This window comes from Strix aluco, chromosome 15 (genome assembly GCF_031877795.1).
Source record: "Strix aluco isolate bStrAlu1 chromosome 15, bStrAlu1.hap1, whole genome shotgun sequence".
Taxonomy (NCBI): domain Eukaryota; kingdom Metazoa; phylum Chordata; class Aves; order Strigiformes; family Strigidae; genus Strix; species Strix aluco.
In genome coordinates, this window is record NC_133945.1 from 16,892,496 (window position 1) to 16,907,360 (window position 14,865).

At 39.8% G+C, this 14,865-nt stretch overlaps 1 protein-coding gene across 3 annotated transcripts in view; it reads right to left on the bottom strand.

Annotated features, from left to right (window-relative positions):
• Positions 1-1,841: 1,841 nt before the first annotated feature.
• Positions 1,842-14,865, bottom strand: part of CIITA (class II major histocompatibility complex transactivator) — a 49,651-nt gene continuing 36,627 nt past the window's right edge. For 2 of the 3 annotated variants that reach the window (XM_074841262.1, XM_074841263.1), the window contains 10 exons: positions 12,704-14,411; positions 12,417-12,590; positions 11,468-11,539; positions 9,897-9,977; positions 8,373-8,465; positions 7,949-8,032; positions 7,062-7,145; positions 6,490-6,573; positions 5,710-5,802; positions 1,842-3,998 (listed from right to left, as the gene is read on the bottom strand). In XM_074841262.1, the coding sequence (XP_074697363.1) occupies positions 5,730-5,802; positions 6,490-6,573; positions 7,062-7,145; positions 7,949-8,032; positions 8,373-8,465; positions 9,897-9,977; positions 11,468-11,539; positions 12,417-12,590; positions 12,704-14,411 (2,453 nt within the window). In that variant the 3' untranslated portion in view covers positions 1,842-3,998; positions 5,710-5,729. Of the gene's footprint in view, positions 3,999-5,709; positions 5,803-6,360; positions 6,403-6,489; positions 6,574-7,061; positions 7,146-7,948; positions 8,033-8,372; positions 8,466-9,896; positions 9,978-11,467; positions 11,540-12,416; positions 12,591-12,703; positions 14,412-14,865 lie in introns of all 3 variants that reach the window. The other variant, XM_074841261.1, reaches the window with a different exon arrangement.

The following is a 14,865-nucleotide window of genomic DNA, read 5'->3' on the forward strand; positions in this document are numbered from 1 at the left end:
AATGGAAAATAATTTAAATATGCTTTCCAGGAAATTCCAGTTTTCCTACAGGTACCTACAAGTAGTTCCAGATTGTTGAGATGGCCAGCACGTAGGAAATTCTTCTCAGGAACAGCTGCTTAAAAAATCAGACCTGAACTGAAACACCAGGAACTGTGCACTGTGGCGGGGGGGGCAGGGAGCCCACCTGTTATTCAGGGCAGGTAGTGTACTGGTTTTGTCTTATTATATTTTTTAGAAAAGTCTAATTTTTGTAACTGTGCGGTTGTTAAGCCGAGGTGGCGTATCAAGAACATTTCATATAAAGCAGAACTGGAAACACTTCTCCTGAACACTCTCTGTGCATTATGTCTGTCCTCTGCAATGTGTGTCTCTACCATTTGCTCCCAGCTCGGGCAAAAGAGTCACAGCAGACAGTGTCGGGAGTCTTCTGACAGCTGGTATGAGGGAACAAGAGGGTGACGGTTTAGGTCCCCCTTGAAACAATGACAAAGAAACTTGCATGTCAAAATCTCTTTTCATGGTGCTCTCAATGGGTTGCACTTAAACGGCATTTTGTAACTCCTGGTGCAGTAGAAATTAGCTCCCCGTCCCCAAAATTCTGTGCCCCAAATGCAATTTTCAGCTGCTCCTGCAAGACCTGAAGCACTGTCATTGAACTAAGTAGCTTTTCTTCAAGAGAGGTTCCATCAGATACAGTTTGGGACCTTAAAACACTGACAAGTGCTCTGTTCCATACATTCCCTGGCCTGCCATTCAGGGATGGAGTCACTTAGGGCGTAATATTCTAACATGTAAAGATACATTTAGGGAACTAAATCCCCATGTAGGCACCTATATAAAGACTAGCCAATTTGAAAAACTTGTTAAGTTTGTGTTCACATGCCCAACACAAGAAAGGCTGATTTTTAGGCTGATTTTTGCTACTGAAGGCAGCATTCCTGCTGCCTGTATAATTAGAAATTCATACTGTTCACAGAGACTGCTTACACTAATTTTTCAGGGTCACATGTAAGCCATTTTAAGAACATGGTTCAGATTGTCATTATAGGTACTTACTGCAGTATCTACCAGTTTGTAATCATTTCCCTGCAGTGGGTTTATGCCACACGATGCACAGATCAAGCAATACAAATTCCACCAAGTAATTCACCTTGGAGATTTTGAATCTTAGATCAAGATTTCTGACTTCTCAGAACAGCTCAGCTTCATACATTTAAACCATGGGGAGAGCACTCAGATTACAAGATCTGACTACCATCATAACACAAACTTTAGCCTTTTAACAAGGCTTCTTTGACAACAAAAAGAGCATGGGCATAAAGAGAGTAGCATTTTTCTCATCCTGAAAGATGTTTCAAACACAGATTTGATCAGAACAGCTTTTTTAGGGTAGCCAGTGAATTCAGTCCTCCCTACATAAGGCACTCATTTGACAAAAGCATTTTGGATGAGCTTTGTGCCACAGAATATCCAGACTTTGAACCCTGATTAATTTTAGAACTTTTTAACTGCAAAAAGTCTGAAAGGATGAAAAAAACCCTTTTTGTTGTTATTAGAAGGTGTCTTCAGTCAGCACTTTCATATTTTCTAATTCTGGATTTACAGTCTGTAGTTGGCATTTCAAGATCCCATTGCCTGTTAAGAAAGAATTATTTCTCCATTTCCAGACCAGTGAACTGGTAAGTGCCAGCAGGACCAACCTGTCTCGCTCACATACAGTGCTTTCTGTTACCCTACAGTGCGAAGCCCTGAGCACATCATTATGTTCAGAAGACAGCAGTGGTTTCATAGTGCTTCTGAGAGAAAAATCAAAATAATTTTCAACAGGTACTACAAGCTTCTGTAAAAAGGAATACTCACTTTTATTAATACTTTAAAAAAGATGCATAAACACAACCAGAACACTGTATAACAATTTACAATCTGTACATTATAAACATACATCTCCCACTAACTCATAGAAAGAGAACAGCAGTATACCAAACATGATTTTATCAGTCCAGACAGGGTCCTGTAACATTCAGCTGCCTGTGTAATATTCAGCACATTCTCAGATTTAGTCACAGGGAAGTGTAGCTGCAGAATATGTCCCTAAAGGGCATTTGTCATCCAAAGCTTAGTTAAAGGAAGCCAAAACAAGGGCTCACCATGGATCTGCGTGGCTGGAGTGCCGCAGGCTGATGGGAATATCACACAAGATTTGGCTCAAACTACCTCCCATTCAAGCAGCTGGAAGAGGGGACTGTAAATGAGATTTTTTTTTCCATGACTCTGGCTAGAGTTTGGCTGGAGAGAAGAACCATGCAGATAGTTAAGAAAAATATCACCTTCTAGTTATATTCTCCGTAGAGTTTTTCCACCTTGCTCTCTTGTACCATTTCGTTCACATACTATGTCCAGTTCCCTGCTTTCCTTTGATTAACAGAAACAACAAACCAGACCTTCCTTCCATCCTTCCTTCCTTCTTTAACTTGTCTACTCTCCATTCCTGCTGTCAAGATTCAGCAGGCACTGAAGTTTTAGCAGAGAAGTATAATTTGCTGGAAAGAACATAAAGATTGTCGTTTTGAAATGTTTGAATTGGGGACTTTTTTAAAACCAAGTAACAGAGTATTTGAGAGGTTAGTTAGATTCTAGTTTGCATAGATCCTTGGGTCAGTATTGTCAGTGCTTCCTAGCAGAAGAGATTTCAAAGAGGTTGTTGAGCTGACCCTGAGCTAACCGTGAAGTAGAGATCTCCCTTCCCAATTTGTGGCATATCGAATATTCCTAACTTTGTCCATCCCTTCTTCTGTCTACAGACTGTATCTGGACAGGGAGCCAGAATGATAGTCCTGACAGCTGTCTCTGTAGGATTATAAGTTCTCTCCATATTCACAGAGCTGAAATAAAAGAAAAAAGAAGACAATTGTTTTGCTCTATCAGTCAGCAGGATCAGTATTTGGCCCACATATCACTGAGACCAGCAGCACAGACCCATGATAATGCTTTGAAATATGTTATAGTCTGCCATTGCCTAGTTATTCATAACTCTGTAAAAGAAGGCCACATAAACCACACACTGTGATTTCACTGTGAAGTAGAAAATCGATGCTTGTACATTTATGCTGCCACGTGCAAGTGAAAACTAAATCCCAATCCAGGTATATGAATTTAAAGTTCTCATCTGAGACAGTAAAAACCTTTGAAGACTGTCACTTCAAAGATTTTTGTGCAATAAACTGAAGCTATTTGTATGCATTTGAATTTCTGTGATAATGTCACAAAAATTCTTAATAGTTTTCCAGTTTTAGTTCCTTTCTTCTTTCTTCTTTTTTTTTCCAATCTTTTTGAAGGATAAGAGAGTGATAGAAAGTATCTTTCTACCCCTTAAGACAGCATTGGTGATTAGCATCAAGAGCCACTTCTAGATTATCACAGATAATCTTACAGAATCAGACTGTTTTCTAAGACTGGTAATTCTTACTTATGCTCCCGACCCTAATGCTTCAGATCAGTCCAGACAGACAGGTGAAATCTGTAACACTGAGCTTTAGAAGTCCAGAAATAATCAAACCAAATTTGATCGCAGTTACCACTTGCACCATGAAACAATTAGATTTGATCTGCCACTACTTCAGATGTTGCAGGTCCAGCAGCTTGCAGTCTACTCTTTGATGAACTGATGACGGAATTTTGTACTATCAATATCCTGGTGATTCCTGGTCACCTTTAGTGGTGATCACAATATCCAGATGCTCTTTTCATCTTTGAAACTTGATGTTGCTTAACTCTTTATCACTTCAGTAGAAACACAACTGGGTCTTTGAATAGCATTTTAAATGACCCTTAAAAAATTTGAACTCCATCATCCACCCACTTCAAGCATCACTCAGAAGCTTAAATGTGGCTTTTTTTTTTCATTTTGCCACTATCATGAAAATCAGCCACCAATTCATAAAGCAGTAAGAAGATAAGAAAATACAGAGGACACCTTCCTCTCTTCTTTATGTTACCTGTGAAATGATGAAAACAGAATATTAGATGTAGGCCCATCAGCTTAATCACCATTAACATCACCAAAACTATATATTTGATGTGCTCTGAAAACAGACAACAGTGACTGGTAGATGCTGGATATTTCAAGTCTGAGAGACAGGATCCAGACTTCCTGCTGCTACTTATCCTCAGTGCTAATGAAGAAGAAGGTTTCCTCACATACTCAGATACTACACTGCTGTGGTAGCCGGTGCCAAAGGCACGTGCCTCAGACGTGAGAGAACAGCAGTGGAGGGAGATGCAAAGGGTTGTTTATGCAGAGCTACATTAAACACATCTTTTGCTTGGTGTGAAAGCTGGCCAGTCTCCAAGAATCACTGACTTTGACAGAGCAGAGCTCTCTACCACTGCCTGCCATTACTCTGTGTCCAGAGGAAAACCAAGGTCATCTGGGAGCTGACCTATATGTTCAGAGACTCTTACAGGTGCTCCCCTTGGATGACAGATACAGGAGGTTAGAGAAAGCTTTGCTTTTCTAAGGTTTCCTGGCAGTGTTCATACCCCTAATGTCTTCTTTCAAAGAGTTAGTTGTACTGTAGGCTAATAAGAATCACTACAATTTTTCACTGCCGCTATATAAAGCTAGTCTGTGAAGCTGGAACAGCACCTGAGTCTTCCACAACCTGTAGCCTGATTAGTGCCATATATATATAGCTCTGTCTACATCGGGTGATTAGTGCACTGACAGCAAGAGTCATGCAAAAGCTTGGCTCACTGCATGGTTTAGGGAGCCACTGGCAACTGCAGCCATTGCCAGGATGATTCAAACCGCAGCTCAAGCAGCTGGCGATCACTGCGATGTGTTTTTGCTATCCGAAAGAAAACTGGAGGGCATCTGGTGTCTGGCTTGACTCTGGCTTCTCATTCTTCACTGGGATCATTTCACTGATGCATCCTGCGTAATTTTTTTTAAGAGCAAGAGGAAGCACATGGCAGAAAATTGGGAGCAGAAATCCTACACAAACCCCTAACTTCCCATGTCTGCTGCAGCTCCTTCAGTCCAAGAGCACGAGGGCAGTCAGATCCCAGTGACCATCAGCAAACTGTTAGCAAATTGCTAACAATGCAATTATTTCAAGGATCCTTGAAACTCTGCATGCAGAATCAATGAAGTAAAAGTGGCTGCCAGTGGCTAAACTGTGCAAACCAGACTGAGAACAAGGACTGTAGGAACCAATGGTTTGCTCTGAGTACAGTATAGGCACAGCTTCACAGTGAGACAAGCAGCTGCTAAGGATTTGTATGAAACAAAGGGAAAATGAAAGGACTTACTAAATATGAACACAATGCAATCTCTAAGGGGTACAGAACTCATCTTTAAACACGAGAAGTACATAGAGCTATTTAGCTTTCTGCAACAAAAAAGAGAAGGTAAGCAGGCCAGCTGCCAGTCACTGCACTGGGCTGAGCTAGGAGTCCTGGAAGTCCATTCTTGTTGATGCAGCTCTTGCAGTCTGCTAGCACTGGTGCCAGGGAGATGGGGATTGCAAGGTGAGTGGGGGGAAAGGGGCCCCGATGTGATATTATCTGTGCCACTCCAGGGAAACATCTCTTTACTTAGCCATGTACACATTGATGCTGTTACTGTGCCTGCTGCCAGTGAGACCAGAATCAACAGCCGCTACAGAAACAAATCTTGCTGTCTCAGGGAGCCAGGGTTTATGTTACCTTCATGGGAACATCTGAATCTACACACTGATCCTAGAGTCCAGCTGCTGAAGGTGTTCAAGAACTCCATAGGGAATGGTGGGATTCCACATCCTGTAAGGGCAAATTCAGAAAGGAACGAGATTTTAAGAAGCGTAATTTGCTTCACAGGTTTTTTTGGGTGTGTTTGGTATGTTTGTGTTTTGGGGGATTTTTTCTGGTTTTGTTTTGTTTTTTAAAAAAGTTGTCTTTCCCTTTTGAATATCATCCTATAAAAGTATTTAAGCTATGGAACAAATGAAAATGCATTTTCATTTAGAAGAAAGCAGTTCACTCCTCCACAACCTGGCTGACTCTGGTTGCAGGACACACTACAGTCCCGTCTCTATAACTGTTCTTTAGTTTTCTATCAAACTCCTTTCCCCTGAATGTGTACTGGCAGCTTCAGTCTATTTAACTTCTAATGATGGCTGCTCATTGTTTATCCTTCAGATGCAAGTCCTGCATCACAGAGTAGGTCAGGTACTCTGGGAGGGTAAAAGATTAACAAAGGGGGGGCTCAGTGTAAACTATGCTTAAGGCAGGACAAGCTGGCTCACCTGGGATGATTGGGAATTAATGCAGCTGAAAACAGAGTCAACATTTTTAACATTTTTTTACTTTTTTTACTACCTTTGTATTTTGGTGATGTCCTTTTTTGTGCCTCTTATAAATCTGGCAAATACAGAAGACAGTTTTAGCATGAATTCTAACCCAATTTACAGAATGAAGATACAGTGAACATCATATCAAGAGACTTACACCAAGTTCTTTATATGGGGACATTTTCGTAGGCTGTCAGTCAGCTGCTGGGCTCCCACACCAGTGATTTTGTTATACTGAACACTGAGGAAAAAAACCTTTGTTAATTCAGATCACATCACCTAGCTGTGTAATCAAACATTTCATGCAAAATCAAAAATATTATACAGGCTTATTTCCAGATCGGGCAAGAACGAAAAAGAAACAGAACAAAATAAATCCTTGATTCAAAACACCTGTAATAAAATACTCAAAAGGTCAAATGTGAACTTTATTAAGTTAGTTCATATGAGGGATTCCTTATTCTATGTACCTGAGGTCCTTCTCCAACTCCCCATGACCCTTTTCTCCCATCTTAAAAATGATTTTTCATTTTTTTATGGTGAACTGCTCCTTAATCCTTTCTAGCCACTGACTATCTGGACTCTGCATAAGCACATTTTCCCTGTGAAATTTTCCTGAAATTTTCTTCCTCCATTTCTCTCTCCTCTACCCCAAGCACAGAAGATTTGAATTTTCAGTATCTGAGGAAGTAAGCTTTCCTGGGCCATCTCAAAAGTTCGCATACTCACTCCAGCACTCTTAAAGATGCCATCGCAGGAAGAACTTTCGCAAGATTTTCTGCTCCAAAATCACAAATGCTATTATTGTATAAGCTGCGGAAAACCAAACCGGTATAGTCACAACTAAATAATGGATAATGTAAGCAGACTATATATTAGATCAAGGAATTTCTGATACGGTTGATGTATCTTAACTTTCAATTTATCCTTATCTATTTGCAGTTAATATTTAAAACAGTTTCTTATTTTCTGTATCAAGTAAGGCAAATGGCCACGTCCCTTCTTTAGCTAGCACAGCTACAGCAAAAATAGGTCTAGATTCTTAATGAATAATGAGAACATTTCTGTCTACATTAGATCAAATTAAAAATCTGCAAGAAAATAAAGTTCTAAGATTTGGGGCACAGCATTCAAAAGATTTCCACATGAGCAAATTATTCCAGAATTGCACACCACGGTTTCTTGCATTCCCTACTGAGACATGTCACTCAGGCCTATGCCAGACATTTTAATAAAGTGGGATGGACCACTGGTCCCATATCAGCAAACACACACCACCTCATTGCTGGCTGAGGACTTAGCACTGCGCTTAGCAAGCTCCGCATAAGCTTGCAGTAGATCATGCCCCTGGGTGCATGTTTGTACAGGGTATTATTCATAAGTGAGTATTATGGATTAGATTTAAAAATCAGTACAGTCCTCATTATATTCTGAGATATTGTTATGTATGTCTACACTGGGTCATACATTTCTCTCCTCTCTAAAGGCTTTATGCAAGAATGAAGTCAAAAGTTTGGCTGCTGCACATTGTACGTATTTGTTCGATGTTCAGTAATTTCTGACAGAGATAGCAAAGTATGTTGTATGAAACAACTGAACAGGATACAACTACTTACCTTAGTGTCTTTAATGAAGACAAGAAAGGAAGAGCTGTAGCTAGTTTCTCTGCACCCACATCTGTTATCTTATTCTGTGATAAGCTACAGTGAGATTGCTTTGTTAGTTGAGCACATATATTCTAATTTATTACAATGTGAGGAAAATTAATTTTTGATGTCTTTTATTATATAATTTGGACAGTCTGTTTGGACCAAATGCAATGAAAAAGACAAGTTATGGGCCCTGAAGGAAAATGAGGAAATGCCATAGGATTAACCTATTTCTCTAATGAATGTACAGATTAAGTATGTCCACAGACTCATAGGTCTTCCATGCCCATAGGTTAGTTGTGCCCATAATTGTTCACACACAGTCCCTGAAGGCTCTAGGTTTAATCTATTTCTTTTCAAAATTTCCCAGAACTGTTAACCTTGCACTTACTTTAATGTTTCCAGTGATGTCAGGGTTGGAAAGACTTCAGATAGACTCTCTGCTCCTTCATCTCCTATGCCATTTTCACTCAGAGCATCAAGGCTGGGTGACGACAAAAAGAGAATTAACTTCCTTTTAATCTAAATTTTTGTGGTTTATTCACCTCAGAGACCACTCTATCTTGAGAAGCTCCTTCTCTGCAGTAGCCTCAATCAGCAAGAAGCATCACACAAATTACAGCTTGTCTAATAAGCAGTTTTCTGCTTCCCAAATTTATAGCCTAAGAATTTTTTTACTAGTTGGATGGCTTGACCCATTTCCTTTGATATGCAAGATTATTAAAATAGTTATGAAATAGCTGTGTTCCAGCTATGCTGAAATGAGATTTCCTGTGCACACAGAAATACAGAACTGACAAAATCCAGCAGATGTTCTAAATTCCTGCCTAAGCAGCTCCTTCTCCAGATAGGGAGTACTAGAAATGAAGTTTTTCCTCATTCAGGCATCCAGATGGAAGGCGTTTTAGATAGTCATAATTTTAGATACTGGATCCCCTTCTAATCTGACAGACAACACTGGGATTCGTTGGACTCATTCCAATTTTGGAGCATTATTGTTTTCTCCAAATATCATGAAAAGGCCAGATACAATACAGACAAACAGGCAGTGGGCTGAGCCAGTAATGCCAATGGCCCTCTCAAACCCTAGTAATCTTTCCACAGAGATGACAGCAAAATATTGACTATTGTTACTACAATTGTTTCTAGCTTAAAGAAAATTAAAATTCAGAAACAGCTGGTTTGTCATGGATACAAGAGAACAAACAGTAACTGGAGTTCTAATAACCCTATTTCTAATACTGTTCCTGGTAAAGGAAGGGACAAAGACTTTGTCAAAATACATGGGCAGAACAAAACCAGGTACTAGCTGAGTATGGCTTTTTTATATCTTTTATATGAATCAAATCCACAAAACTCAATCTCTTACAAGTTCTACCGGAAGTTCAGGATGTTTGTTGACATCAGAAGGTGCACAACACCGGCACAAAGACTGAAGCTAAAGCTCAAATTTAGCACTGCTTCTGGTTCAGGAGGGAGACTGTTCTCTCCTGGGGCAGACATGACTGTAAGTCCCTCAAAAACCTCATCATGAGGGAGCCTGGTGTTTGGGCACGTTATGGAGCTTGAATGAAGGAATAAGTAATCCACAGGCAGTCTTGATCAGTGTCGTGGCAAGAAGGGGCACCCAGTGGGGCTCTGTAGTAAACCCTTCCCACAAGCTTTTAACCACTGTGGAACATACAGGAAAGTGGCTGAAGGGGTATTGAACAAACCACTATCAAGTGTCTTAAGGGAGGATGAAGAGCGCTAGCTTTTAGTCTGCTGTTATTTTCTCTGAATGTTTTTGTTGTTCAGTCTGTTCAAAGCAAGTAGTCTTGTTGGAAAATAAAATGTTTCTTGGATACATGAGCTCCCCTATCATCAAGGGCTGCTGAGGAGCAGCATTAGCAAAGTTAATCTTTGCACTACTCACTCTAAATGCTGAAGTGATGGAAATGCTGCAAGAATTTCCACGAGTTTTAGGAATCCCTGAAGGCCACACACTGGACCCAGTCTGGAAGAAAATAAATATAGACATGCAGCAGTTTTTTCACATGCTCAGAAACAGCAAAAGTTAGGAATTTTTAAGTTGTCCCCCTGCAACCCTAAAGGCAGGCTAGTTTACACTCCTCAGAAGCAGACATCCCCAACAATCTGCAGCAAGGATTTCTGCTTTGAAGCTTCCAGATGAGGACCCCACAGGGCTAAGGTAAGACAGAGCAGAGCTGCTTGCACAGAGCAGCTGTACAGGCATTTGCCCCTTTTTTTTGCTCTTTGCAAGACTCATCTCATTTGTTTTAGATTCCTGTATTTCTCTTATTTTTCTATTTTTTCAGATTTTTCATTCTAAGTATTATAATCTTGATAACTGAGATGAAAAAAATATTATCTTCCCCCCCCCCCAACTATTAGCAATTCAGAATAACTTAAGATCAATATGTTACTGCAGCTTAAAGCATAAATTGAACTTTAATATTCCAGCTCCAAGCATTTGTCCCTCAGATGCTAACCTCTTATTTGGAGTTTTCTTGGTACCAGAACAAGTTCAGCCTAATTAAAAGAATCAGAATTTTAACCAAAAATGTAAAATAAAGGGAAAGTTGGAGTGGAAACAAGAAGAGAAAGTGGCATAAAATCAGAAGTGATGTCAAGCATAGCAGTTCCAGACCGGGTCAGATGTGAAGAGCAGGAAAGAGATGAAGACCTGATGAAAGTTCTCCACTGCACTGGTGCAATTTCTGACCAAATTCATTCACACACTATGGCAGGATATTTTAAGCAATACAATATCCTTGGAGGCTGCTTACAGTTTTTGGGAAAAAAGAAACATTATTACACCTCATTTTTTAAAGTCAGTGTTTCCAGGTTGATCTTCCTTCCCACAGCCTCCTCCTCGAGAAGCTGATGTGTTATGGTCTAGACAAGTGGTCTGTGGGTGGGTGGGGAACTGGCTGCCAGGCCCCACCTGGAGGGTGGAGGTAAATAGCTCCTTTTCAAACTGGCAACCTGTCACAAGTGGGGTCCCCCAGGGATCCATATTGGGCCCAATGCTGTTAAATATCTTCATAAGTGATCTGGGTGATGGGATCAGGTGTACCCTGATGAAGTTTGCTGACAATACCAAACTGGGTGGGGAAGGGGACACTTCAGAAGAGAGACCCACCCTGCAGGAAGACCTGGCTGGTCTGAAAGAGGGGGCTAATAAGAACCTTATGAAGTTCAACAAGGACAAGTGTGATCTGGTAATAGGAGCTAAGCTGTAGTAAAATCAAGCAAAATTTATAAAACCCTGTTGATGTGTGTCACTGCAGTAGCCAGAAATGATGTTTTTTAAGTTTTGGCCATGACTTATTAAATCTAGTTGAGAAAAGCAAAATAGCAATAAATGCAATTTACTTTCTAGTTTACCATATACATCAGTTCAATGACTGTAGCTAATATCACTGACTCTTCCTAGTCTTAAATGTAATCATATATCAATCAACAGAGAGATACATCACTTACGCAAATTCTAGTTTTCTGAGGTTTTTGATGGCTGGAATTTCATAGCTTCTGCAACCAGATGAATCTTGCACGCTGAATAAATCACAGTAGAACCAGAGTATGATAAATATTTTAGCAACCAAAACAGTGATTTAAAAATAATTTCTTAGTAAACTTTTACAGGAGATAAACCACTGCTGCATTAACTGAGGAACCAGGAAACTTCAGAATAACTTCTGCTCCAACCCTTCTTCATCTGATTAATCTCAATCTGATAACTGCCTTTCATAGTGCAGACGTTTGCTCTTTTTCCAATAAAACTCAAAAATATATTATTCTAAATTAAGTATTTTCTGACAAATACAAAACTTATTTTGTGTATATTTTAATCAAAATACCCTGCTCGTGTTAAAATGGAAGTCACTATTTTTATTTAAAAAAACCCCAACCAAAATACTTTATTTATGCATGCTTTGAATTGCAACCCATCCCCTAGCCACATCACGAGCAGGGATGAGACACAGGGTTTATAGATCACATAACACAAGCTTTTACCTCCTGAGCTAAAGGACTGACTCAGGTCATTTGTGACCAGTGCAAAACAAGCCTTCATTTATGGCCCAGGTGCTACAGGGGGGAAAAATCGGTTAGCCCAAGTTATGTAAATGAAAGCAATTTGAAGATAGTATACTCAGAGATTAAAAAGAAATCTGAAGAAAAAAATGACAGCTAGCTTTTCTATTGGCAGTTTTGATAAACAATCCACATGGTGCTATCATTGCTCCTCCCTGCCATGACAACCACCACACATCGGGGTAGGAGAACACTCTGAGATAATAAAACAGCTTGCACTGCCTTAGTTACTTCTCCTTTGGACAAGCAGGACTCCATTCTCCAGCAGTGCCAGCGAGCCCCCATTTTCTTAAATTGCTAGTATAATAAAAGGACTTTTGATCATAAAGGAGCCTACCAATTAACCATCTTCTCCTGCATCTCTACAATGTCTGAAAGGTCACTGATGTCTTTCATTGTCTTTGCCTTAAAGGGATCAAGAACAAATTTCTCTGTTGATGCTCTCAGCAGTTCGTAGTCTTTTGTCTGTTCTAAAGATTTCCAGAGCCTGACTGTATCACTGAGAGAGGCCCTGTGAAGTGACAAAACACATGAAACCAACAGATATGACTGCTGTTGTTGCATAGAAGTGTCATCTACATACAGTCCTATGAATGACACTACTATCTACAAAGAATGACCAACCTGAATGATGCCACATTCTTTAGGCCAACCAAGTCTTTTAGCCCTTGCATGTCAATGCTGCTGTTTCGCAAATCCAAGGAAAACTCTTTTCTTGACCTTTTTAAAATAGAGTGCAGTACATGGACATCAGGTGGTGCAAGAGCTACGCCCAGAAAAGACAGGTCTGGCTTGAGCCTTAAGGCCACATGCTGCAAAAGAGAATCGCTTTGTGTTTCATAAATACAATGCAAAATCTCGAGCAACCTCTCCGGACAGAGCTCATCTATTTGCAGCTTTCTAATATATTTCAAGAGTGTTTTCTGCTTCTTGGTTGATTGTTTCACATCCTTATTTGAAAGGGAGTAGAAGCAGGGGTCATCCTGGAGGAACAACAATCCAGCCAAAAATCGAGGCACTAAATCTAACCAGTTATAACGTTTCTTCTTCTTGAATGGAAAAGACAGGTACTTTGTTAGACTTTTATCCTTGATGTCTTCTGCTAACGTAAGGTGAAGCGCACCCAAGAAATTCTGAATGACAAAATCAGAGAACGTGCTCCCAAACTCCTCTTTGCCACTATCTGAATGTCTGGGGAATGCAAATGGCAGGAAAAATCCGTATTTCAGAGCAAACTCTTTAATGTCCTTAGAAGGAAGAAGATCACTTTTCATGGCACTTTGGTGTTTTTCTCCAAGATACCAGGCTATATGGGCTAGCGTAGCAAGACTCTCTTGATTTTGCATGGCTGTAACATCTGTTTGCATAGGTATTATCTTTTGCTGAACAAATTTCAGGAAGATTGTAGTAAGAGTTGAAGGAAGGCTTTTGTCTCCCATTTCAAGTACTGTCTCACAGAGAAAACAAACAAGTCTACACATAACAGGGCTGTAACAATGACTGAACAAGTACTCACACTCTTTGATTAATTTCAGTGCATTATCACAGTAGGGTAATCCTTCGAAGTATTTGGTTATGTACAAGTCTCTCTGCTGAGGGGAAAATCCTACTATTTCAATAGTCTTATCCACTTTGGACACATACTGGTACACCTTGTCTTTTGGTCTTGCTGTAAATAATAAAGTACAACCATTAAGTATCTTTTTTTGGATGAGTCCTGAAAGCAGCTCCTTTATACTGCACAAGTCGTTCTCAGGCTGACTGGCTGAGCAACGAGGAAAAGTCTCATGATCATGCAACCCTTCAAAACCATCAAAAATCAGAAGGACTTTAGCAGGATTTTGCAATATATACTCAAAGATCTCTTTGCTTCCCTCTTGAGGTTTTACAAAAAATTCAAGAAGCAGATCCTTCAGGCTATATCGCTTCTCAGGCAAGCTTAATTGTTTGCAGTCAAACCAAAATACAAATTCAAATTGAGAAAACTCTCCATTGGACCAGTCCTGGCAGATCTTCTGAACAAGAATGCTTTTGCCCATTCCTGCTTTTCCCAGCAGCACAATCACTTTAGTCTCTAAGTCTTTACCTCCTGGGATTTGAAATATTTGGCTTCTTTTAAGAGCTGCCTTTTCTTTCCCTTGCAGACTGCAAGTTATCAACTCCTTTTCCATTGCTTTTATGCTATTCTTCCCAGGCTTAGTTTCAGTTTGGCTTTGAACAAGTGTCCCATCAATAAACAGGTGATCAAGAGTTACTTCACGCTCCATGGCCACAGATTTGCACACATCTCGGAAATAATCCATAAGTGATATACAGAAAGCTTCCACTGGCTCTAGAGAAATAAAAAGCACACACAAACTGAAGAAACCAATCCACAAACTACAACATTGCTTCATGGTGGTTTAGGTACATAATTGTAATACGGTCAAAATGCATCAGTTCCCATAAAGCATGTAGGTCTGGATTTATCCCATGTGACTGCATGTACTTAAATTAGGAGTACAGGTACAATAGACACTTTCAGAATGAACTGAATAATTTTGGAGGTATCTACACATATGATAAAACCAGCTAAGTACACTGACCTTCTAAGTAGGTACTACAGCTAGATATCTAAAGGTAAACAAGTCTAACATCTTAAAAACAGGAATTGTGCTCAGACACTTGGAACAGCTTCAAAAATTCTTGAATGACAATTCCTACAAGTAGCTTTTCTGTACGGAAAGAAACACAGAAAAATTAGCAAAAAAATACTGGAAGTTTTAAGTTCAAGAGATCTAAACTCA